The following is a 27842-nucleotide window of genomic DNA, read 5'->3' as shown; positions in this document are numbered from 1 at the left end:
ACCAATCCTATCCCCACCCCGACCACCCAATTTTCAGGAGTAGGCCATTTGGCCCTTCGAGCCTGCTCCGCCCTTCAATAGCCTTCATGGCTGATCTGGTTGTGGTCTCAACTCCACTTTCCTGTCTGTGCCTCATAACCCTGACTCCATTGCCTAACAAAAATCTGTCTAACTCTGCCTTGAATAGATTCAATGACATGGTCTCCATTATTGTCTGAGGAACAGAATTCCACATAGTAACGACCCACAAAGAAAAACATTTCTCCTCATCTCTGTCTTAAATGGGAGACCCCCTTATTCATAAGCTGTGTCCCCTAGTTTTAGTCTCCCCACAAGAGGAAATATCCTCCCATTTTCTACCCTATCAAATTCCCTCAGGATCTATTATGTTTCAATAAGATCACCTCTCATCTTCTAAACTCCAATGGGTATATAGGCCCAACCTGTTCAATCATTCTGCACGAGTTAAGGTCCTCATCCCACGAATGAGTTGAGTGAACCTTCTCTGAACTGCTTCTAATGCAATTATATCCTTTTTCAAAGAAGGTGACCAAACTGCACACAGTGCTCCAGATGTGGTCTCACCAAGGCCCTGTACAGCTGCAGCAAAACTTCCCTACTTATATATTCCCTTCCCCTTGAAGTAAATGCCAACATTTACCTGCCTTCCTAATCATTTGCTGGACCTACATACTAACTTTTTTGAGATCCATATATCAGGACACCCAGGCCCCTCTGTACCCCCTAGTTCTGCAATCTCTCTCCATTTACTGCTTGTCCCTGCAGTATACTGCCTTTCTATTCTTCCTGCCACAGTGGACAAGTTCATATTTTCCCACATTATGCTCTATCTGCCAACCTTTTGCCCACTAACCTAACCTATCTAGATCCCTTTGTAAACTCTTTACCTCCTCTTGACAACTTAATTTCCGATTCATCTTGGTGTCAGAAGCAAATTTAGCTACCATACATTCAGCCCCCCTCAACCAAATCATTGATATAGATTGTCAATTGTTGATGCCCCAGCACTGATCCCTGTGGCACTCCAATAGTTACAGCCTGCTAACCCAAAAATGACTCATTTATCTCTACTCTCTGCTTCCCAGTAGCCAACCAAACCTTCTCAAATGCCTTATTGAAATCCAGGTAGACAACATCTACTACACTACCCTCATCAATCCTCCTTGTTACTTCCTCAAAAAATTCTATTAAGTTGGTCAGACATGGTCTTCCCCTAACAAAACCATGCTGACTATCCCTGATCAATCTGTGCCTTTCTAAGTGACAGCTTATCTTGTCTCTCAGGATTGTTTCCAATAATTTGCCCACCACCGAAGTCAGACTGACCGGCCTATAATTTTCTGGCCTATCCCACACACCCTTTTTAAATAATGATATAACATTCGCAGCCCTCCAATCCTCTGGGACCTCAGCTGTATCTATTGAGGATTGGAAAATAATCCTCAGAGCATCTGATATTTCCTCCCTGGCTTCCTTCAACAAGCTGGGATACAATCCATCTAGCCCTGGTGATTTGTCCACCTTCAAGGATGCCAGTCCCTCCAGTGCTTCCTCTCTCACTATGCTTATAGTATCTAATGGTTCACACTCCTCCTCTTTAACTAGAATGTCTGCTTCATCCCTCTCCTTAGTGAAGACAGAGACAAAGTACTAATTGAAAACGCTGTCCACATCTTCAACATCCACGCACAATTTACCATGTACATCTCTGATAGGCCCTACCCTTTCCCCTAGTTATTCTCTTGCTCTTAATGTGCCAATAAAACATCTTAGGATTTTCTTTGGTTTTACATGCCAATATTTTTTCATATCCTCTCTTTGCTTTCCCAATTTCCATTTTTACTTCACCCCTTTCCTATACTCCTCTAGGCTTTCTACAGTATTAAGTCTTTTGTGACTGTCACAAGCTTTCTTTTTCTGCTTTATCTTGGCCTGTATGTTTCTGGATAATCAGGAAGTTCTAGATTTGGCAGTACCACCCTTTTTCTTTGTGGGGACATGTCTACATTGTGCCCATGGAATCTCGCCTTTGAGTGCCTCCCACTGATTTCCTTCTAATTGCTGTATCTAGTCCACTCTCGCCAGCTCACCTCTCAGCTTTGTAAAATTTGTCTTCCTCCAATTTAGAACTTTTACTGCTGTTCTTTGTCCTTTTCCATAATGATGCTAAATCTAACTACATTAAGGTCACTATCTCCAAAATGGCCCCTTACTGCTACTTCACCCACTTGCCCACCTTCATTTCCCAAGGCTAAATCTAGAATTGCGCCCCCTCTCATTGGGCTTGTAACGTACTGGCCAAAAAGTTCTCCTGAAAGCAGTTCCAGAATTTTGCGTCCTCTGTGCCCTTCACACAGTTCATATTCCAATTGATATTAGGGTAGTTGAAGTCCCCAACGATTACTGCCCTATTGTTTTTGCACTCAGAAATCTGTCTGCATATTTGCTCTTCTAACTCCCTTCCACTATTTGTGGATCTATAGTACACTCCAGCAGTGTGGCTGCCCCTTTTTTTATTTCTGAGCTCAACCCATATGGCCTCATTTGATGATTCATTTAGTATATCACCCCTCCTCACAGCTGTAATTGATTCTTAAACCAATAATGCTACATCCCCACCTTTTTTATCCCTCTCCCTATCCTGCCTGAAAACTCTATATCCACGGATGTTGAGCTGCCATTTTTGCCCCTCAAGCCAAGTTTCCATGATAGCAATGATATCATGCTGCCATAAGTCCATTTGTGTCCTCAGCTCATCAGCTTTATTTGTTATACTCCTTGCATTTACGTATATACCTTTTAACACTGCTAAATTCCTGTGCTGTACACTTTTTAATCTGTGCTGCTTCTGTCTTTCAGAGTGACTCGCTAATTCTCCATCTCCCGTTCCCTGCTCTGAACTTGCCCTCAGGTCAGGTTCACATCCCCCTGCCAATCTAGTTTAACAACATCCCCCCCGCCCAACCCAACAACTAACAAATCCCCTTGCGAGGATATTCGTCCCAGTCCTGTTCAGGTGTTGACCGTCCAGAACAGGTCCCAATACCTCAGAAATCTGATGCCCTCCCTCCTACACCAGCTTTTCAGCCACATGTTTATTTGTTCAGTTCTCCTATTTCTATGCTCTCTTGCATGTGGCACTGGGAGTAATCCTGAGATTACAGCTTTAGACATCCTGCTTTTCAATCTCCTTCCTAGCTCCCTAAAGCCTGCTTTCAGGACCTCATCCCCTTTCCTACCTAAGTCGTTGGTACCAATGTGGACCACGACCTCTGGCAGGTCACACCCCCCCCAGAAGAATGTCCTGGAGCTGCTCTGTGACATCCTTGACCACAGCACCAGGGAGGCAACACACCATCCTGGAATCACGCCTACAGCCACAGAAACGCCTGTCTGTTCCCCTAACGAATCCCCTATTACTACTGCTCTTCCCCTCTTCTTTCTCCCCTCCTGTACAGCAGAGCTGCCTGTGGCGCCATAAACTTGGCTCTGACTCCTCATTTAGCCACAGATGATGCATGCTTCTCAAAGAGCCCTTCTTTCTCACTGGGATTAATCTTTGCTTAGATTTATTAAATACCTCCTTAAAAGTATGCCGCTGCATCAATCAGATGCCCCCTTATTATTTTAAAAACGGAAACATCCATGCCAAAAAAGGTGTTAAAATCAAAATTTCTGAAGAAGGCATCTTGCAGACCCCTTCTAAATCTTGTATCTTAAACCTTCAGGTTATCAAGGTATTTACTCTCCTCCCCACCCCCACACTCCCCTGCGTGAAGTGTTGAACACGCCTACACTTCAAGTTACAAGCTTGTGCCCCACTGCACTTTCAGTGTAATTACTCGCTTTGTGCATGAGCTTTATTTTGATGTATGTATAGTTTTATTTTGAATTAGCACGTATAGCTACACCACAGAATGCACTGTCTCAATGTATTCACATTAGTTCCATTGTCTTTTTCAGATGCCTTAACCCTTTAATGCCACAAAGTCTAATTGCTGTAAGTAAATGCAGCCTGATACCAAAGGAAAACAGAATTACCTGGAAAAACTCAGCAGGTCTGGCAGCATCAGCGGAGAAGAAAAGAGTTGATGTTTTGAGTCCTCATGACCCTTCGACAGAACTGTTCTGTTCTGTTGAAGGGTCATGAGGACTCGAAACGTCAACTCTTTTCTTCTCCGCCGATGCTGCCAGACCTGCTGAGTTTTTCCAGGTAATTCTGCTTTTGTTTTGGATTTCCAGCATCCGCAGTTTTTTGTTTTTATCTCTGATACCAAAGGAGTTTAGTTGCTGTCAGGACACTTTGCAAATTGGAATCTGCCCGCGTGTTTCCAGCTGCAACTCAGAGGTAGCCAGCATTGAGACTCTTTAGCATCTGTGCAAAACAAAGACACCTCAAGTGTGATCTCTGTAGACAAACTGCCCGTAATATAATCATCCATAAAACCAAGGCAGCAATCAAAATGGAAAGCCCCTTCCCTCTCCAAAGATTAGCTGTAGCACCTTTGCTCAGCTCTCAGCTACAATCAGCTAACACCGCAGATACTGAACCCAGGACTTTCTGACCTGATTGCTACACATTTCCAAAACTGAGGCATCTGGGAGTTTTGTCAATAAGATGCATTATTTAACTATTATTTTCCCATGAGTGTGCGTATTCACAAAGATCTAATCAAATTAATCCAAAGCTAAGTGATCAATGACCACTGAATAACTTATCTAAAAGTTTGGGTTGGGTCCCCTCAAACACCTCTTCTTCAAAAATTAAAAGAAAATTTTTTTTGCTAGAAAATGAATACAGCTAAAGTCAGCTAAAACTTACCTCCCCCACGTATCCTGGCCATCACAAGTCAAAGGTCGTAGTTCATCATAAGGGAAAGCATTCTCCAGATAGTTGTTGTAGGCATGATAAAACATGTCTTTGACTCGCTCTCTGTGAAGGGAAAGAAACCACATCGATATATAGAAGACTTGTAATCCAGTCTGTACTAATTCTCCAGTCAAACCCTAAAGAAGCAAAGAAACCAAAAAGACTGGGTTCTCTAATCATCGGTCACTAGCAAGATTTCCCTTAAAGATCATATGTTCACTGATAGGCATTTTTATAAGTCAGCTAGCTGTCTTACATTATGGAAATATCATTACATGCTTCAAACCAAGCTACTGAGAAATCTATATTAATTCATTCTGAAGCCAGGCAAAGATGGAAAAATCCAGACACCAATCTTTTACATAGTACTAGATTTGTTTACAGAATGCAACATTACAAATGGCTTTTTTTAAAATATTCTTTCACAGGACTTGGGCATCACCGGCTAAACCAGCATTTTTATTGCCCATCCCAATCCCACCTCCTCCTTAAGCAGCAGCCAGTGTCCCAGATTGTCTCTTCTTATAATCTTTTGGTAATTGAATAGTCAAGTAAATAATTAAGATGAACAAACAACCCCTTAAAGGGGAAGTCTCACTTCATACTCTTTTCAGTAAATCATATAATCTAATTAACTAATGAGCACCCCATGAAAGGGTAGCGTAACATAAACTAAAAAACTTTAAAGGAAACTTATCAAATTAAAATAAGCGTACCAGTGGACATCGCTCTTTAAGTCTCTCTTTATATGCTCTTTTGATACCTATAAAGTAAACTAATAACAAATAAACTAATCAACTAATTGAAAGCCCCTTAAAAGGGCACAGTAATAAAAAGACAAAACTTTATTTTAATTTAGTTTACGAGCATACAAACAAGGAGCAGGAGTAGGCCATTCAGCCCCTTGAGCCTGCTCAGCCATTTAATAAGTTCATAGCTTATCTGATAGTAAACTCAAATCTGCATCCCGCCTACCCAATTAACCAACACCCCCTTGCTTACCAAAAATCTATCCATCTCTGACTCAAAAATATTCAAAGACTCTGCTTCCACCGCCTTTTCAGGAAGAGAGTTCCAAAGACTCACAACACTCAGAGAAAATATTTTGCCTCATCTCCGTTTTAAATGGGCGACCCCTTATTTTTAAACAGTGACCCCTAGCTCTAGATTCTCCCATAAGAGGAAACGTCCTCTCCATATCCACCCTGTCAAGACCCCTCAGGATCTTATATGTTTCAATCAAGTCGCCTCTTACTCTTCTGAACTCCAGCGGATACAAGCCTAGCCTGTCCAGCCTTTCTTCATAAGACAACCCGCCCATTTCAGGCATTAGTCTGGGTAAACCTTCTCTGAACTGCTTCCAATGCATTTACATCCTTCCTTAAATAAGGTGACCAATACTGTACACAGTACTCCAGATGTGGTCTCACCAGTGCTCTGTATAACTGAAGCATAACCTCCCTACTTTGGTAATCAATTCCCCTCACAATAAATGGTAACATTCTATTAGCATTCTTAATTACCTGCTGTACCTGCATACTCGTCTTTTGAAATTCATACACTAAGACACCCAGATCCCTCTGCAACTCAGAGCTCTGCAATCTCACACTATTTAGATAACATGCTTCTCTTTTAATCTTCCAGCCAAAATGGGCAATTTCACATGTTCTCACATTATACTCCATTTGCCAGGTCTTTACCCACTCATTTAACTTATCTTTTTGTAGTCTCCTTTTGTCCTCTTCACAAATTACTTTCCTACCTACCTTTGTGTCATCAGCAAATATGGCAACCATCCCATCCATCCCTTCATCCAAGTCATTTTGATAAGTTTTCTTTCATGTTCCTGGGCCTGATGATGCACCCAACCCCTCTGGTGCCCAGTGGTCATGGGGGGCCTCAAGTGTAATGGCAGGCAGCACATGCTCCCTCTCCAGGGGTACCCAGGTGCGAACACAGCCGCAGAATAGGGGCAGACAGCCGGGTCCAACAACCCCCTCCACGGCCCATTGCCTATATCTGTTAATGGTCACCTTGTGCAGGCCCAGAAGCAGACCCATGAGGAGGACCTCCAATCTGCCTGCCCCACCCTTCCACACCGGGTGGCCAGATCAGGGGCGTGTGGATGAAGTGTAATCAAAGCTTGAGGAGCAGCCCCTCCAAGTAGTCAAAAAGGGTCTGCCAGATTGGGCAACCTGGAACATGGACTCCACAAGACACAGAAAATACAGGTGGCCTGGGAGTCCGTGAACAATCTCAATCCACAATTGCAAGAGACTGCTGCATGCAACACCCTCCGAGCCAAATACCCAATGGTAAAGGTGAGGACTCAGAGGAGAGCCCTCCACTTAGAGTCCTTGCCACCTAAGTTTCTCTTTATATGAGCTCAAGGTACTGAATAAACGTGCTCCCCCTGTATATCCTCAACATTGTATTATAATAATAATACAATTATTGCCAGTCTTCAGCCAATTTGATTCACTCCATGTGATATGAAGAAACGGCTGAAGGCACTGGAAACTGCAAAGCTATGGGCCCTGACAATATTCTGACAATAGTATAGAAGACTTGTGCTCCAGAACCTGCTGCGCCCCTAGCCAAGCTGTTCCAGTACAGTTACAACAATGACATTCATTTGGCAATGTGGAAAATTGTCCAGGTATGTCCTATACACAAAAGGCAGGACAAATCCAACCCACCCAATTACTGCTCCATCAGTCTACTCTTGATTATCAGTAAGGTGGTGGAAGGGGTAACCAAACAATGCTATTAAGCAGCGCTTGCTTAAGCCATAGCCTGCTCAATGACACTCAGTTTCGTTCCGCCAGGATCACTCCACTCCTGATCTCATTACAGCCTTGGATCAAACATGAGCGGCTTGAGAAACTTGAGAGTGGCTGACCTTGACATCTAGGGAGCATTTGACCGTGTGTGGCATCAAGGACCCCTGGCAAAACTGGAGTCAATGGGAATCAGGGGAAAACTCTCCGTGGTTAGAGTCGTACCTAGCACAAAGGAAAATGGTGGTGGTTGTTGGAGGTCAATCATCTCAGCACCAGGACATCGCTGCAGAAGCTCCTCAGGGTAGTGTCCTCAGCCCAGCCATCTTCAGCTGCTTACTCAATAAACTTTCTTCCATCATAAGGTCAGGAAATGTTTGCTGATGATTGCACAATGTTCAGCACCATTAGCGATTGTTCAGATACTGAAGAAGGCCTTGTCCAAATACAACAAGACCTGGACAATATCCAGGCTTAGGCTGATAAGTAGCATGTAACATTCGCACCACACAAGTGCCAGGCAATGACAAGTCTCAAAAAGAGAGAATCTAACCAAAGTTCCTTGACATTCAACATTCACCATCACTGAATCCCCCACTACCTAGAGGTTACCATTGACCAGAAACTGAACTGGACTAGCTATATAACTAGTGTGGTTACAACAGCAGATCAGAGGCTAGGAATCCTCCGGTGAGTAACTCTCCTCCTGACTCCCCAGTGCCTGTCCACCATCTACAAGGCACAAGCCAGGAGTGTGATGGAATACTCCCCACTTGCCTGGATGAGTGCAGCTCCCACAACACTCAAAAAGCTCCACACAATCCAGGGCAAAGCAGCCTGCTTGTTTGGCACCACATCTACAAACATTCACTCCCTCCACCACCAACGCACAGTAGCAGCAGTGTGTACCATCTACAAGATGCACTGCAAGAATTCACAAAGCCTCCTTGGACTGCACCTTCCAAACCCGAAACTACTACCATCTAGAAGGACAAGTGCAGAAGACGCATGAGAACACCACCACCTGGAAGTTCCTGCCCAACCCAATCACCATCCTGACTTGGAAATATATCACCGTTCCTTCAGTGTCATTGGGTCAAAATCCTGGAATTCCGTTCCTAACAGCACTGTGGGTGTACCTACACCACATGGACTGCAGCAGTTCAAGAAGGCAGCTCACCACCACTTTCTCAAGGGCAATTAGCAATGGGCATTAAATGCTGGCCTAGCCAGTGACATGCACATCCCATGAATGAATAAAAAAAGTAACATACTGTTAATAATCTACTGCACAATATAGAGGGCACACTTTCTACCTGTTAGAAAATACTATACCTAGGGTTTAGATAAATGAGAGGCAAGAACATGGCAGATGTAATATAACGTGGGAAAGTGTGAAGTTATTCACTTTTGTTGGTAAAATAGAAAAACAGCTTTTTTTACATTGTGAGAGACAGGGAAATGTTGGTATTCAGAGGTACCTGGGTGTACCTGCACACAAATCACAAAGTTATCATGCAAATACAGTAAAGCAGTCTTACTATTAAATAAGGCCTTGGTGAGGCAACACCTGGAGTACAAGATTCACTAGATTGATTCTTGGGATGAAGGGATTGTCTGATGAAGAGACTAGGCCTATGTTCTCTACAGTTTAGAAGAATGAGAGGTGATCTCATTCAAACATATAAAATTCTTAAGGAGTTCGACAGGTTAGATGCTGAAAGGATATTTCCATTGGCTCGGAAGTCTAAAATTAGGGGTCGCAATCTTAAAATAAGGGGTTGGCCATTTAGGATTGAGATGAGGTGAAAATTCTTCATTCAAAAAGTTGTAAATCCCAGAAAGTCGTGGATACTTAGCAGGGCAAATATATTCAAAAGACTGAGATTGATCATTTTTTTTTGGATACTGAAGGCATATAGGGAGAGTGCAGAAAGGTGAAGTTGATGTAGAAGATCAGCCATAATCTTACCGAAAAGGGGAGCAGACCTGGTTAGCAGGTTTGAGCCGATGCAAGGTCGGCAGCAGGTGCCAGGAGCTCCTTGCGTGTGGCACACAACACAACTCAACACAAAATGTGTGTGTTTTGTATCATAGCATGGACACACATTATATTCTCATTGGTCCTGGTCACCTCATTCCAGGAAGGATGTGAGAGCACTAGAGAGGATACAGAGGAGCCATTGCCAGGAATGGAGAATTTTAGTTATGAGGAAAGACTAGATAGGCTGGGACTGTTTTCTTTGCAACAGAGGGGGATGAGAGGTGAATAATTGAGATTTATAAAATTACGAGGGATCTAGAGAGAGTGGGTAGGAAGGACCTATTTCTCTTAAAATAGAGGTCAATAACTAGGGGGCACAAGTTTAAAGTAATTGGAAGAAGCATCAGAGGGAAGTTGAGAAGTATTTTTTTCGCCCAGAGGTAATGGGATCTGAAACTGCCTGAAAATCTGTTAAAATGCAGAAACCCTCGTCGCACTTAAAAAGCACTCGGATACACACTTGTACCGTAGCCTACACGGTCCAGGTCAAGAGCTGGGAAGTGGGATTCACTTTTTTTGGTGGGCGCGGGCATGACGGGCTGAATGGCCTCCTCGGCTGTAAATTCTTTCTGTGCTTCGAAGGTACCAGAGGATTGCTGCTACATTTGGAACCACAATGCAGTAACACCAGGAAATCATATCATCCTCTTCCTGCAACTCTGCTACGGGGGGAAAGCTGGTTTCAGCAGTGAATTCCACATTCCCCTATCAGTATCTACCAGCAGAAAGGTAAAGAAGTTGTCCAAGCACCAATGTTTCCCCCCCCACCCAGAGAGAAACAGCCCAGGGTTCAGACATTGTTCCCAACATAACAAGGCTTTGTGTTAAATGTTAAAAATGTGTTCCTGTGGCACAATACAATCAGTGGGCACGTCAGCCCTCTAATTTGTCAGGGAACCTGGGGAAGATGCACTTATTTCTGGCGGCAGTTCATTTTGCCCAAGTGTAAACACAACTTTCAACAGGGAGCAATCTGCAAAGAGGAGAAGGGGCACTCCATTTTAACCCCCTCCCGCCTGCAACGCCAATCCAGCGGCACTGACCTGTACTGAGCCATCTCCTCCGCCTGGATTTCTCTGCCTTTTGCATTGTGGCCCCGCGCTCCGATGACAATGGAGAAGCAGGCGGTGTAAAAAATGCCGAGCATGTATTTGTGTTGACTCCGCTGCACGTCTCTTCCCGGGACAGTTTGATTGACAGGCCGCTCCCCGGGACAGCTTGACTGACGGGCCGCTCCCCGGGACAGCTTGATTGACAGGCCGCTACCCGGGACAGCTTGATTGACAGGTCGCTCCCCGGGACGGCTTGACTGACGGGCCGCTATCCACCACCCCTCCCCTCCCCTCCCCAGCCCAAGACTCCGCAAACCCGGAAGCGAACACCTATGTGCGCCTGCGCCCTCACCACAATCTGAAGCGCTGACTCAGTCAATGTGCTGCACTTTTCCAATGGCGGTGCTCTTGTTTTTATTGCATGGTGCATTTAGTACCATCAATATGCTGCAGCTACTCTTCTTTCAGAAAAGCTTATAGCACGGAAGGAGGCCATTCAGCCCATCATGTCTGCTGGTTCTTTGAAAGAGCTGTCCAATTTAATTCCACAGCCCAGATTTTTTCCCCATAATCTGCAAATTAGTCCTCTTCAAGTACATGCACGCCCAGTTGGCTTTTTGGATTTCCCATGGGATCTGCTTTCACCACCCTTTCTGGCCATGCATTCAAAACAAATGCACATCTCTACCCATTCTCACATCTGTGTTTATCAAATGATTTCATCCATGTAAGGAGAAAAAGTAATGTGTGGAATTGTGCCCTCCCCCATGGTGGCTTTGGTGGCAGGGGCGCATTTAATCAGGTGGGAGGGTGGTGGGTGGGGACTCTGCCACCTTCACACCTGACTAAGTCCATGGCGGGAAGGCCCAAGGGCAGCATTCCCAGCCTGTTGCCACTTGAGGCCCTTAAGTGGGTAATGAAGGCTTACTTAAGGCCTCATTTGTCTGCCTCTGATGTTAACCCCAGTGGAGGGCAGATGCTCGCCACACAGGGTGCACAGCAAGCAAACCTGTGCGGGGTTGCTTGCAGGCTCCCAGGAGGTGGGAGCTTGGGGGGGGTGGGTCCTTCGTTCAAAGGCATTCAGTGCCTGATCAAGGGACCAGGCACCCGGAAGGGGAGGTCCACTGAGAGCCCCACACTGCCCCGGTGCTGACCACCCCCTCCCCGGCCATGACCCCCTTCCCACCATCACTCCCCTGTGACCTGGGATCCATTGATGATACTAGCCTCGCGTAGGTGTTATACCAGCAGCAGCCACTGCCTCCCTAGTGGTGCTGCCGTTCAACAGAGCTGCCAGCCTCCAATATGTGGGAAGCTCTCAGTGGATGGGTTTCCACTCCTGGTGTCCTTGATCCCAGTGAAAGGCCCGTCTTTGGCCTGTCAAGTGCCCGCCTGGAACAAGATGCAGTGGCCTTCCTGAAAAGAGGCCATGTGGGGCTCTTGCTGGCTTAACATTATCACAATATCTTTACAGTGCAGAAGGAGGCCATTCAGCCCATCGAGTCTGCACTGGCCCTCTGAAACCATTCCTCCTAGTCCCACTCTCCTGTCTTATCCCCATAATCTCGCACATTCTTTTCAGGTGGCAATCCAATTCCCTTTTGAATACTTCAATCGAGCCTGCCTCCACCACTCTTTCAGGGAGTTTGTTCCAGATTCCAATCACCCTCTGGGTGAAAACATTTTTCCTCACATCACATTTACTCCTTTTGCCAATTATTTTGAATCTATGTCCTCTAGTTCTTGATGTTCTCTTGAGTGGGAACATTTTTTCACTACTTACCCTATCCACAGACCTTGAATACCTCTATTAAATCTCCTCTCAGCCTTTTCTCCAGGGAAAACAGTCTCAACCTCTCCAATCCATTCTCATAGCTACAGTTTTTTATCACTGGAATCATTCTTGTGAATCTCCTCTGTACTCTCTCCAATACCTTCACATCCTTCCTCAAGTATGGTGCCCAGAACTGGACACAGTATTCCAGATGATGCCTAACTTATGCAAGTTCAACATGACTTCCTTACTCTTGTACTCAATGCCCCTATTAATAAAGCCTAAGATACTATATGCTTTATTAACTGCTCTCTCAACAAGCCCTGCCATCTTCAGTGACTTATGTACATATACACCTAGGTCCTTCTGTTCCTGCACCTCCTTTAGAGGTTCTCCCTTTATTTTATCCAGTCTCACCATATCTTTCCTGCTAAAACAAATCACCTCACACTTCTCTGCATTGAACTTCATCTGCCACTTGTCTGCCCAATCCACCAACATATCTATGTCCTTTTGAAGTTCAAGACTATCCCCATCACAGTTGACAACATTTCCAATCTTGGTATCATGTGCAAATTTTGAAATCATGCCCTGCACATCACAGTCTAGGTCATTGATATATATCAGGAAGAGCATGAGTCCCAACACTGACCCCTGGGGAACTCCACTACAAACCTTCCTCCAATCTGAAAAACAACTATTTATCATTACTATCTGATTCCTGTCACTCAGCCAATTTCTTATCCAAGTACCTACTTTTTCTTTTATTCCATGAGATAGAATTTTGCTCACAAGTCTATTGTGTGGCACTGTATCAAATGCCTTTTGAAAATCCATATACAACACATCAATAGTGTTTCCCTTATCAACCTTCTCTGTTACCTCCTTAAAAAACTCCAGCAAGTTAGTTAACCATGATTTTCACTTTATGAATCCATGCTGACTTTCCTTAATTATCTGAGCATCAATGACAAGGCCAGCATTTGTTGCCCATCTCTATTTGTCCTCGAACTGAATGGCTTGCTAGGCCATTTCAGAGAGCAGTTAAGAGTCAACTATGGATTTGTGGGTCTGGAGTCACACGATGGCCAGACCAGGTAAGGATGGCAGATTTCTTTCCCTAAAGGACATCAGTGAACAAGGTGGGTTTATACAACAACTGATGATAGCTGTCGTGTCACCATTTCTGAGACTAGCTTTATTTTCCAGATTTATTAATTGAATTTAAATTCCATCAGCTGCCATCATGGGATTTGAAACCATGTCCCCAGATCATTAGCCTGGGCCTCTGGATTGCTAGTTAAGTGACATTGCCACCATCTTCCCAAATTATAATGGAGAGTGCTATAAAATGGAAGCCTCCTTATAGAAATGCTATAGGCAGTCATAGAATAGTTTTTCTTCTCCCTAAATCTCTCTTCTAAAGGTGTTGGCCTCACCCGAAGTGAGCATTTGTTACCCATCTCTAACTTGAACTGAGTGGCTTACACACCATTTCAGAGGGCAGTTAAGAATCACATTGTTGTGGGTCTGTAGTTACATGTAGGCCAGACCAGGTAAGGTTGGCAGATTTCCTTCTCTAAAGGGCATTAGTGAACCAGATACGTTTTTCTTAAAACAGTTGATAGCTTCATTATCATCATCACTGAGACTAGTTTTCAATTTCATTACATGAAATTAAATTCTACTGGGTACCATGCTGGGATTTGAACCCATTGCCCCAGAGCATTAATTGGGGGTGTTTGGATTATTAGTCCAGTGATATTACCACTACACCACCAACTGCCCAGGTAGTCAGTTGTCGCGGTACACCATGCTGTTCCTCAATGGTTGTGTTTTTTTATAATTGCGTAGTACATTTCATATTACAACGTTGCTGATATACACCTTATCTATGAGAATATTGGCACCAATTATATACTTATATAATGTCTGTAAACTTGCAGTCATCCAAAACTGTTTTGTCCGTATCTTAACTTGCTCCAAGTCCTGTTCACCCATCACCTCTGTGCTCACTGACCTACATTGGCTCCCAATCAAGCAATGTCTTGATTTTGAAATTCTCAACCTTGTTTTGGAATCCCAAACCCTCGCCGCTCCCCAATCTCTGTACTCTCCAACCCCACAATCCCCTGAGATATTTGAGCTCATCTTATTCTGTCCTCTTGGGCATCCCCAATTTTAACTGCTCCGCTATTGGTGGCTGTGCCTTCAGCTGTCTAAACTCTGGAATTCTCTCCTTAAACCTCTCTGTCTCTCTACCCCTTTTTCCTCCTTTAAGACACACCTTAGAACTTACCTCTTTGACCAAGGTAACATCTCAACATCTCATTATGTGGCTCGGTGTCTAATTTTTCTTTATAACGCTCCTGTGAAACAACTTGGAACATTTTATTAAGTTAAAGGTGCTATATAAATACAAGCTGTTGTCATTATGGCTGGCATCATTTGTGGATTTTTTCAAGAATCAACAAGCTCTCAATTTTAAAGAAGAAAAACTTGCATTTATATAGCACCTTTCATCGCCACCAGCTGCCTCACTGTGCTTTACAGCCAAAGAAGTACTTTTAAAATGCAGTCATTGTTGTAATGTAGGAAACACCAGCTGCCAATTTGCACACAGCAAACTCCAACAAACAGCAATGAGATAAAGACCGGATAATCTGTTTTTGTGATGTTAATTGAGGGATAGGTATTGACCAGGACCTGGTGATAACCCTCCTGCACTTCTTCAAAATAGTCCCATGGGATCTTTTGCATCCAACCGAGAGGGCAGAAGGACCTCAATTTCACAGAATAATACAGCACAGCAGGAGACCATTCGGCCTATCGTGCCTATCCCATTACCCCTCTGCTCCCCCACGCCACCCCCCCCACACCACAGCCCTGCAAATATTTCCTTTTCAAGTATTTACCCAATTTCCCTTTTGAAAGTTACTGATGAATCTGCTCACTCTGTCCTTTCAGGCAGCACATCCCAGCCAGTGTAAGTTTGTACCAGTTTAATGTTTCCTTCAAAAGTCAGCACCTCTATCAGTGCAGTACGACCTCAATATCTCACTAGAGTGCCAGCCTTGATCTTTGTGTTGAAATGAGGCTTGAACTTAGAACTTTCCTGAGCCAGCAGTGAGAGTGCTACCAAGTGAGCTGCAACTGACACACAGCCTGGAATCATAATCTCTGTATGGTTCTTTTTCAAAGATAGTCTTGCATTTGCATGGTCTTAATTGATAGGAAACACCTCAAAATACTTCAAACCCAATGCATTGAAGTACACTGACTTGTGCAGACTTGTCCAATGGTGCCAAGCTTCTTGAGTGTTGTTGGAGTTGCACTCATCCAGGCAAGTGGAGAGTATTCCATCATACTCCTGATTTGTGCCTAGTAGATGGTGAACAGGCCTTGGGGAATCAGGAAGTGAGTTACTCACTGTAGGATTCCTGGCCTCTACCCTATTCTTGTATGCACAGTATTAATATGGCTAATCCAGTTCAGTTTCTTGTCAATGGTAACCCCCATGAAGTTGACAGCTTAAAAAAAGACAATAAAAGCTTGCATTTATACAATAACAACTTATATTTATATAGTACCTTTAACTTAATAAAGCATCCCAAGGTTCTTTACAGGAGCATTATTAAACAAAATTTTTATACTGAGTCACACTAGGCCAGATGACCAAAAGATTGGTCAAAGAGGCAGGTTTTAAGGAATGTCTTAAAGGAGGAAGTGAGGTAGAGAGGTGGACAAATGTGGGGAGGGAATTCCACATTATTCCAGAGCTCAGGACCTATGCAACTGACCGTGGAGCCACAAATGGTAGAACAATTAAAATCAGGGATGCTCAAGCGGCCATAATAGATAAGTGCATATATCTCGGTGGGTTGTGGGGCTGGAAGGGACTAAAAAGATAGGGAGGGGCAAGGCCATGGAGGGATGAGAATTTTAAAATCGAGATGTTGTTTGATTGGGAACCAATATGGGTCACTGAACACATGGGCAATATGCAGACAGGACTTGATGCGAGTAAAGGCATGGGCAGCAGAGGTTTGGATGACTTCAAGTTTATGGAAGGTGGAATGTGGGAGACCAGCCAGAAGTGCATTGAAATAGTCAAGTCTAGAGCTAACGATGGAATGAAAGAGGGTTTCAGTAGCAGACGAGCTGAGATGGGTTAAGTCGAGTGATGTTATTTGGATGCAAATAGGCAGTCTTAGTGAAGACACAAATATGAGGTTGGAAACTCATCTTGGGGTCAAATATGACACTAATCTTCTGAAAATACTGGTTTAGTCTCAGACTTTTGCCAGGGAGTCAGTAGCCAAGGAACAGAGTTTCATGCAGGGATTGAAACCAATATCTTCAGTTTTCCCAATATCTAATTGGGGGAAATTTCTGCTCAGCCAGCGATGGATGTTGGATAAGCAATCTGATAATTTAGCAGCAGTGGAGGAATCGAGAGAGGTGGTGATGAAGTAGAGCTGGATGTCAGCCACGTACATGTGAAAACTGACCCTGTGCTTTCTGATGATGTTGCCAAGGGGCAGCATGTAGATGTGAAATAGGAGGGGGCAAGGATAGATCCTTGGGGACATTTATACAGCAATTTTCAGGACTTCTGGGCATCCTAAACCACATGACAGCCAAAGAACTTATTTGAAGTGTCATCACTGTTGCAATGTAGAGAAATGTGGCAGCCAATTAGCCCACAGGAATGTCCCACATAGAGCAATGCATTGTAAAACAGACAAAACAAAAACAGAATTACCTGGAAAAACTCAGCAGGTCTGGCAGCATCGGCGGAGAAGAAAAGAGTTGACATTTCGAGTTCTCATGATCCTTCAACAGAACTGAGTGAATATTAGGAGAGGGATGAAATATAAGCTGGTTTAAGGTGGGGTGGGGGGGTGGGTGATTATAATTGAGAGATAAATATTGGGCAGGTGAAAACCCCATTTTAGGCCCATGGATGGGGAGATGTGTATGGGCGTTGACAGGACTTCACTGTTCTTCAAAAAGTACCATGGGATATTTTACTCTCTCTTATCTGAAAGATAGCACCTCTGATAGTGCAGTCTGTACCATAAAGGGTTAACAGAATGGCTATGCTTATCCATGAGGTACATGAGGATGTAGCACTGACATCAGGCCGACATGTGTAGGTACTCTAGGTAGCAGACAGGTAGCCCTGAGGGGAGATGTGCCATCCCTGTAACCCACTATGTACGTACTGTTTTAGTGTAAATAAACTAGTTTTTAAGTAAATACCCTGATATGTCTGCAGGTCTATCTTGTTAGGATCCTGGCATTCTACAACATGGTAGCAGCAGTGGCGGCACCAATTTAGTCAAATGTTAGTTCCAAACAATGAATGCACGTCACCCAAGATGACCACAATCCCAGCTCGGCACGATGTCTTGTCAGGTATCTCAGCGATCTCTCACCAAAGATGGGTAGCGATGGTGGCGCTGCAAGAACAGTCACTGCCTCTACTCCGCTCAATTTGAGCCTCGAAGACCCACACAGAGATCACTGCCAGAAGACATGCCGCAAAAACTTTATACAGTTCTGAGAGGCCTCGGGTCTCATCACCCACACACAACTAATCCAGGTCGGTTCTTCCCCTTCTTTTGTGGGGCTGGACACGAATTGGACTCTTGGTACCCATGTCTCCCGGGCCTCAGATGGGGCCGGTCACTCGCTCCTGACCACTCCGGACCCAATAACTACTCTTTACCGACAACAGTCCTCGACACAGCATTGTCTTGGTCTGCCTGAGGTGCCGGGAAAGTCCATTTGTCTTGCAGGCCCAAACTCAGTAACTCCACCTGTGCTGAAGCCCACCAAAAAAGTACTAAAGGCAGGAAAACGGCCTGCCACCATTTTTGAAATGTCCACGCTGTGGCGCGAGACGACAGCGCAGATGGCAGGATTGCCCAGCAGGGGGCGCAGAGCATTTCAGATGCAGCAGAAGAGGACATTTCCAGGGCTTCTGATCAATTACAGTCTCCAACAAACGGGGCAAACGATGGCACCTCAAGGAGATAAGGCCTATCTCATACTTCCTAGGTGAAGTTCACCAGCATTCCCAGTCCAACAATTTAGATGTCAGAGGGTTCCCAACACACCTCAAACTTGATACAAGTGCAGGGGTATCTATACTGATGGATCACCTTGCATGGCTCCACATAATTCCTCTCCAATCTACTGATACAGTACTACAGTGGCCGGGAGGAACATGTGAAGGGTCAGATTACAGCCACACAATGCCATAAGGGGTGAGAGATCACGGAGATCCTTTATATAATTTGCAACCTTAGCATTCCAGCGGGAATATGTGTGTACGGTTAGGCATCACACAGAAAGTCAATGAGATTCTTCCAACAGACCAGGGTCATATTTCTCCAGAAATTTCCACAACTTTTTCAAGGCCTGGGGAAGCTTAAAGACAGATCTCACATTTCTCTGCTCCCAGACACCATGCCAGTGTGCCTGTTCACCCCTTGGAAGGTGCCACACTCCCCACTATTGCTGAAGATTAAGGAGGAAGTGACCACATATTCCACAGGGGCGTTATTTCCCTGGCCACACAACCTACTCGCTGGTATTCCAGTCTGGCCACTGTTTCAAAGCCTAATAGCTCCGGTATTTGTGGATCTTACACGGCTTAATAAAGCCATATAGAGAAAGTTTCCCCTTCTTCTTCATTCTTTCTGGAATGTGGGCGTCGTTGGAAAGGCCAGCATTTGTAGCCCATCTCTAAATACCCCTGAACTGACCTTGCTAAGTCATTTCAGAGGGCAGTTAAGAGCCAACCACATTACTTTGGGTCTGGAGTCACATGTAGGCCAGAGCAGATAGGATGGCAGATTTCCTCCCCCAAAGGGAAGGAAGGGCATTACAGAACCAGATAGGTTTTTACAACAATCCATGATTGTTTCATGGATCATGGTTACTAAGACTAGCTTTTTTATTCCAGATTAATTAATTGAATTTAAACTCCACTAGTTGCCATGGTGGGATTTGAACCCATGTCCCCAGAGCATTAGCCTGGGTCTCTGCTTTACTAGTCCAGCTACACCACTACAACATCATCCACCCAATGGCATTAGTAGATGATATTTTGGCCAATCTCACCAATCGTGTCCTTTTTACTAAGCTTGATGCGAATAGCAGGTTTTGGCAAATGTCGACAAGGAATCTGATGCCCTTTGTCATGCCCTTTAGTCGATTTTTCTTTAAACTGCCTCCCTTTTGTCATTTTGTCTGCCCCGAGATATTCTAATGTACCATATCATCAATACTCAAGGGCAAACATGGGGTTATCTGCCACATGGACGACATTCTCATACATGGCTCTACAAGGGAGGAATACGAACATAGGGTAAGAGATGTCCTCAACGTTCTCCAGGAAACAGGCCTCATGCTGAATGACAAGTGTGATTTTGCCAAGACCAAGATAAAATTCCTAGGACACATCATCCAGTGGCATGATATTACAGTCGAGCCACAGAAAACAAAGGCCATTACTGAGCTTCCCCAACCGATGTGTATCACCAACATTCAACCTTTCCTTGGGATGGTAAACCAGGTGGGAAAGTTCATCCATAACTAGGCCACACTCATGGAACCCTGAAGAGATCTCCCGTGGAAGAACAGTTCAAGGCCTTTCAATCCATTGAAGAGCGACTAGTCTCCTTAGATGTTGCTATGTTTTGATTATGGGTCGCTATGCTTGCAAACTGGTTGCACGCTTATCTGTCGGCAGGTGAGTCGATTACGCAGAGACCAACATGAAATGAAGCACATAATATTTATTTGCACAAACAACAGAGCATTAACATGATGTGTGCATCTCCAGCCAGACCCTACTCTAGACTAACATTAACCTGGTAGCCCGCGCTACACAGCTATTAGGTCTTAGTCACGAGATCAATTTGCTAACCGTCTTTAAAGGTGTATTACACCTCAGATTACCACAGATGTCCTGGTGCACCATGAGCCCACTTTACTTACTGTCATCTCTGATAGCGCTTTCTCCGCTCGCCTCAGCGCTGTTCTCATCCAGCTGCAAAAAAAAGCGGTAATGGAAGACCTGTCCATTTTTGCTTCTAGAGCCCTCATGGAAACCGGAGGAAGATATGCCGCTGTTGAGAAAGAAGCACTGGGCTGTTGTGCACTTTTCTGATTACCTGATAGGGCTGACCTTCCAAGTAGAAACTGACCACAAGCCCCTCATAACACTCCTCAATTTCACAGAGATTGTTAAAGTGCCCATTGGTGTTCAACCTCTGTATTTTGCCTCCATTTGATGTAGTACCAATATACAGCTGCCTATGTCCCAGGCAAGTCACAAATAACAGCTGATACTATCTCCAGGGCCATGGTCAGCCATGCTGTCACTCTTGATTCTACATTGCTGTCTGAAGTAGAAGTATTTTCCTCAACTGTCATAAGCCTACTGCCCATGTCACCATGAATCTCCAGGATGTTTGAAGCACTCCAAGAGAGGACGCTGAATGAGTTAAAGTGCAGGTTTTCTGCCTCCAAGGGTGGTCTAAGTACAGCCCTACCAACCATCCTATCCACAAATACTATGAACAGTGAGCCTATTTGACCGTTGTGGATGACCTCCTGGTTTATGACCCTCATTTGGTCATTCCACGCCCCATGTGACAAGATAATCTTCACAGCCTTTATGGAGATTACCTAGGCATCACTAAATGCAGAACGAGAGCCCTGCTATAAATTGGTGCCCAGGCATCACACAAGCAGTCCAGGATTTTGTCCTATCCCTCTCATACCAGCTGCATTAACGGAATCCCTAGTATCATTTGTCTTTCCTCACTGTGGCAGAAGTTAGGGCTCGACCACATTGACCTCCATGGCAAGACATTATCTTGATTATTGATTAGTATTCTCGATGGTTAGAGATAATCAGGCTTCATACAGCCACAGTGGAGTCCATCATCAGGGCACAACAGACCATCATTTACACCCACGAGTTCCTGGACAAAATTATTTAAGATAATGGACAACAATTCTGTTTCCCCCTTCCTTTTGTTTTTTTCCAATAAATTATATACATTTTTCTTTTCCCACCTATTTCCATTATTTTTAAATATTTTTAAATCTTTTATGCTCTCCCCATTAAAAAATGCAGGTTCCCCTATTGCTGCGCACTTTTGGCTTCATATCACCCCTGCTGACCTTAACACAGTGAGAGTGAAGGAATTGAACCTTCGGGAAGGACAAAGCCAATGGCATACTACCGGGCGCACAGCGAAAGCTCTGCCACATTTAACACTTGGTGAGGGGGAGGTGGGCGGAATGATGTAGTATAAAGGGTTAACAGAATGGATATGCTAATCTGTGAGGTACATGATGATGTTGCACTGACACCAAGCAGTCACATGCTGAAGACTCTAGGCTGCTGATAGGTAGCCCTGAGGGGAGATGTACCTTCCCTGTAACCCACTATGTACAGACCATAAATAGCGTAAATAAACTGTTTTCTAAGTAAATATCCAGTTAGGTTACGCCTGCAGCTCTTCCTGGTTAGGATCCTGGCTTAGCACCTTCTGCAACACAGGCCACTCTCGGTGTTGCACTGAAGTGGCAGCCTAGGTTATGGGCTGAGGTCTTTGAAGTCTCTAATGCTTGAACCTATAGACTCAGAAGTGAGAGTGCTACCACTGTGCCATGGCTGGCACCCAAAATAAATGTTACAGTTAAACTGAGCACAGGCACAAGCTGTGGTTATGTGAATGTGCTTACAACAAGGTAAGTAGTCGATATGAGAGTTAAATGTCACATTTGTCAATCATATGTTATGTCCCAGCTGCCACTATTGGAAAGAATCCTTTCTCATTATAATCCTGAACTTCTGATTCAAAATCCAACAGAGATCAACTTCATATAAAGCATTTTTATATTAAAAATCTGGTGAAGTAAACTAAAACCCGTGAAGTGTTCAAAAATTGACCAGAATATATCATTTTTAATTTAAAATTCTGGCACAGTCCTAGAATTTTACCCACTAGGGCACAAGGGCATCAGTATTTGAATTAGAGTGTATGGTTTTAAATTTGCTGCATATGCACCACCCCACCCCCTATATTAAACAGAGATTGTGTCCTTCTGTTCGGTGACATTGGTTCAGTTAGTCCTTGATGTCATGGGTGTATGTGTGCATGATCATTTTAAATTAACTCCATGTAAATGAGTTTGCAATCTATCGCTGGTTTTATTTTCCCATTGTTGCCAATGATTTGCTGTTGGAGCTTTTAATATCCAGTTTAAAGAATTACCCCCTCCACCAACTGTGCACCAACTACAAGATGCATTGTAACTCGCCAAGGGTCCTTTGCAGCACCTCCCAAATTCACAACCTTAACCACCTTGAAGAACAAAGGAAGTAGGCACATGGGAACACCACCACCTGCAAGTTCCCCTCCAAGTCACACAGCATCCTGACTTGGAATTATATCACCACATTCATTTTTACTGGGTGAAAATAGTAGAGCTGCCAAGTTAACAGCAACATGGGTGTGCCCTCACCACATGAACTACAGTGGTTTAAGAAGACAGCCTTCTCAAGGGCAATTAGGGACAGGAAATAAATGCTGGCCCAGCCAGCGACATTGCCAGGTGCCATTAAAGCCAACTTTTGTGATGATTCCATAGGAGAACAATTTCTGTTTGGCAAAGTTCACATGTAATTTTGCAGTAGATGAAACATTTATGTTCATCAGATGACTAAGAACTTAAAGACAAGCAACTCCAATCCTCCTTCAGATGACAGCTTAAAGCATTCAGAGACAGAAGTTCCAATGTGTTGTAACACAGAGTATTTAGACAGAGTTTGTGTCTTAATACCAAACACAGAGTCAGTTCTTGGACAGTATCTCCAAGGGAAGTTTTAAGTGAAGGTCACATCTTTCTCTCATGAATGCTTGTACAAACGGCATTTGCGCGATTATTGATGCTGTCTCAAACTATAATCAGCTAGCATTCCCTCACAATATTTCCCCATTCCAACTTCCTTTCTAATTAACTTCAAGTCATCTTTATGTCTTAACAAATGTGTCCAGAGTTAGGTTAGAAAATTACTGCCCGCAACTGATCTCTAAACAGGTAGACATTGTCAAAGTTGTTCACCTTAGAGCAGTGAAGGTTATGAAGAGATTTAATCGCAGTGTTCAAAACCATGATGAGTTTCATAGAGAAGAAACTGTTTCCAATTGTAAGCGGGTTGGTAAGCAGAGAATGCAGATTTAAGATAATAAGCAAAAAAGCCAAGGGGAAATGAAGAGAAAAGTTTTTAATGCAGCGAGTTGTTGTGAGCTGGAACACATTGCCTGAAAGGACAGTAGAAGCAGATTCAATAGTAACATTCAAAAGGGAATTGAATAAATACTTGAATGGGAAAAACAAGCAGGGCTATGGGGAAAGAGCAAAGTGAATAGGGATACTTAGATAGCTTCTTCAAAGAGCCAGCACAGACTCAGTGGGCCAAATGGCTTCTGTCTATGCTGTATCAATCCATGATTCTGTGGTTAGATAAAATAATGGATTTTTTTGGTTTAGAGTAAGCTTAAGGATCACTTGCACAATAAATACAGCATCAGCAAATCCTGTCTGGCCTTTATGGAAGATGTGACTTCCCAACTAAGTTATGGAAAGCCCTTGGAATGTGACGTATATACTGCTGATTCCAAACAAACTGACAATATTCCACGTGAAAGGACACAACTTAAAACAAAGAGAATTCACAATAACACTTGGGGGAAGGGAAGGAAAAAAAACAACTGAAATGAGTTAAGCCATTATCAGAGAGCACTGCCGTTAAATGATGACATCGGAGGGAAACTAATCCTACCCTTACGCAACTCAATAATTCATAAGCTGCTCAGCCTCCTGCAGCATTGAGTGCACAGGATAGCTTTTAATTTCTCAACATCACATTTCATGTCTAGCTTAGGCATGCTCTGTGCAATTTCAGTGTCCTGCCATTGTCTGTATGGATGTAATTTTCACCATGTGGATTTTACAGGCAGGTTTAAAAGCTTTCAAAAAGTGGAATTGGATATCTAGGCTAGACCGAACAGAACTGTTTGTAAATGTTTCACTAATAGAGATTTCACATTATTACCTTCACCATAACATGCTGATCTATAAAGTAGCATTTTAATTCTTTGTTATGTTTTCATGTCTAGTCCTGATGGTGTATTAGTCCTGAGGGTGTATTACAACTTAACAGATCAGCTGGGAAACTCTTTAATATTGCCTAAGAGCAGGCAGTAACATCAAACATGTTGAAATGAGAACCTCTTTTCACTGAAATTACTGTGCTCATCTCACAGGGTGGAGTGGAGCTAAAACAGCTCTGCACTAGCGTTTTGCTAGCTTTGATGAATTTGGATGAACCATTAAAAAGGTGGACAGTGATCATGAAGATATTCCAAGGGATCTTCTGTATGGAGAACTTGTAGTTTCTTCAAGGCTGCTGGGTTGACCTAGGCTTGGGCTTAAGGATGTTAGCAGGAGTGTCAGGGACCACAAGCTGGGGAGATGTGGCTAATGGCAGGCCATGTTGAGGGGATGCACTGCACTGGGGAACCCAAGAGGTTAAAGAGGAAATAGCTGATAGGAAGGAGATTAGAACTAATACTGCCTGGGCTTCACGATCTGTCACTGTGATTAATGCCTACACTATCTTTTTTTCCTTTCATGTGATGTGGGTGTCGCTGGCAAGGCCAGCATTTGTTGCCCATCCCTAATTGCCCTTGAACTGAGTGGCTTGCTAAGCTATTTCAAAGGGCAGTTAGGAGTCAACCACCCTGCTGTGGGTTTGGAGTCACATGTAGGTCAGACCAGGTAAGGAGTGCAGATTTCCTTCCCTAAAGAGCATTACTGAACCAAGTAGGTTTTTATAACACTCAATGATAGTTTTATAGACACTTACACACAGAAGACCATTCAGCCCATCATGTCCTCATCGGTCAACAAAAATCTGACTACACTAATCCCATTTTCCAGCGCTTGGCCCATAGCCCTGGAGGCTATGGCAATGCAACTGAATATCTAAATACTTCTTAAATGTTGTGAGAGTTTCTGGCTCAACAGCCCTTTCATACAGTGAGTTCCAGACTCCCAACACCCTCTGGGTGAAAAAATTTCTCCTCAACTCCCCTCTTAGTCTTCTATCTCTTACCTTAAATCTATGCCCCCTGGTTATTGACCCCTCCACAAACATTCACTCCCTCCACCACCAATGCACAGTGACAGCAGTGTGTACCATCTACAAGATGCACTGCAGGAATTCACCAAGCTCTGTCTATCACTGGCTGCTTTGGCACACAAGTAGTCCTGTGTTATAGCTTCACCAAGTTGACACCTCATTTTTAGGTTTGCCTTATGCTGCCCCTGGAATGCCCTCCTGCACTCTTCATTGACCAAGGGGTTGGTCCCCTGGTTTGATGGTAATGGTAGTGCGGGGGTTATACCAGGCCATGAAGTTACAGATTGTGTCTGAGAACAATTCTGCTGCCACTGATGGCCCACAATGTCTCATTACTGCCCAGTCTTTAGTTGCTAGATCTGTTCGAAATCTATCCCATTTAGCAAGATGGTAGTGTCACACAACATGATGGAGGGTGTCTACATTGTGAAGGTGGGATTTCGCCTCCACAATGACTGTGCGGTGGTCACTCCTGCCGATACTGTCATGGACAAATGCATCAGCGGCAGGCAGGTAGGTAAGGATGAGGTCAAGTATGTTTCTCCCACCTGTTGGCTCCCTTACCACCAGACGGAGACCCAGCCTAGCAGTTGGGGCTCAGCCAGCTTGGTCAGTGGTGGTGCTACTGAGCCACTCTTGGTGATAGACATTGAATTCAAATCCCACCATCTGCCATGGCGGGATTCGAACCTGAGTCCCGAGGTCAAGAAGCCGACTGCTGCTCCGCAATTGGGACTGGACCATGATTTCACGCTGATGGGCCAAATAAGGCCTGCCCAGTGTGAAACGCGGGCGGCAGCGCTCAGCAGGTGTGCGCTGTAAAAGACCCCGGAGGCCTAGAGCTGCCTCAGGGAGATAAAGAGCTTAGAATATTAAGACTAAAGATTTCCAAAAAAATGTTATCAAACACGTCCCTGCTCATGTGACAATTATTAATGACATGTTTAAATTTTTATTTTACTTGTGAAAGCTGTTGGAAACCTCATTCCCCTAAAAAGTGCAAAACCCGCTTGGTGTTTTCGCCTGACCGCCCACCATAAGGTTGGATGGGCAGCTAAAAATTTCATCCAATTACCTTTTTAATGGCCTTAATGCGCCTTTTAATTGTTGGCGGGTGCATTGCCCACTTCAGCAGGTGCCCGTCGACCGAAATATCGCGCCCGTGTGCGGTGACGCTTGCCCGACATCGTCGCCCATCATTTTACGCTCAGTCAGGTCGGGCGAGCGCCCGCTCGACGAGCGTTATATTCTGGCCCTTGAAAATTAAGTAAAGCACTCTTCCCCACAAATACTGTAAAAATTCATGTCCGTACGCACACGTGTATTCACCTGTATGTTATTGGTCGGGCCTACGTTTCAAGCGTTCACGCATCCTATTATTACCTGAGCCCCAGTTTGTCTGTCATCCTGTGGCACACCCCACTGAGGTTGCGTCTGTTACCCTGTGTGTGAGACACCTCAGCCTGACTATTATCTTGTATTTCTGCCCCTCTGCTGTCCTCAGTTCTCTAGCAATTAAAGGTCAGCTCTGCGGGTGAAATTGTACCTTCTCCCGCCGGTGGGTTTGAACACAGAGTGAGTGGGCCTGTAAAATGCAGCGTGTATCCTGCCTGTGCCCCCCAGTCTGCCTGCCTCAAGCTGTCTCCTGTTTTATGGGGGAGGGGTTGGAGCTTCAGGCAGCCTGCCTGCCCTTGGGTCGAATGAGGCCCTTAAGTGATCAATTAGTAGCTACTTAAGTGCCTGCAGTAAAGAGGGATGAACAAAGGAATGGGGCAGCTCCTCTGCAGCACCCCCATGTCCATTGGAGGCCCCCGCCCCCTCACAACAAGGTCATACCTCCCCCCTTTAAATGCCACCCCTACATCTCTCGAATCCAGTCTCCCAAAAGCTGGGGCCTGCCAGCCATGTCCTGCCGTTCCTCTGGACTTACCTGAAGTCTGGTCTCCATTAGCTCCGCAGGATGGGACTGCCTGTAGTCCCAGCATTGGCCACCACTTCACCCTGGCACTGCTGAGGCTACGGAGCTGCCGGCTGATTGGGTCGGCCGACAGATCCCTAAGT

At 44.5% G+C, this 27842-nt stretch overlaps 1 protein-coding gene across 1 annotated transcript in view; it reads right to left on the bottom strand.

Moving 5' to 3' along the window:
• The window catches only part of edem2 (ER degradation enhancer, mannosidase alpha-like 2), a 38846-nt gene extending 27795 nt beyond the window's left edge, over positions 1–11051 (bottom strand). Inside the window, exons 1-2 of the mRNA XM_041203758.1 lie at positions 10759–11051; positions 4844–4954 (exon numbers count right to left, since the gene is read on the bottom strand). Of these exons, the coding sequence (XP_041059692.1) occupies positions 4844–4954; positions 10759–10862 (215 nt within the window). The 5' untranslated portion in view covers positions 10863–11051. The remainder of the gene's footprint in view (positions 1–4843; positions 4955–10758) is intronic.
• Positions 11052–27842: the final 16791 nt, after the last annotated feature.

This window comes from Carcharodon carcharias, chromosome 14 (genome assembly GCF_017639515.1).
Source record: "Carcharodon carcharias isolate sCarCar2 chromosome 14, sCarCar2.pri, whole genome shotgun sequence".
Classification (NCBI taxonomy): Eukaryota; Metazoa; Chordata; class Chondrichthyes; order Lamniformes; family Lamnidae; genus Carcharodon; species Carcharodon carcharias.
The sequence above is the reverse complement of the archived record's forward strand: the minus strand, read 5'-3'. Positions and strand labels throughout refer to the sequence as shown.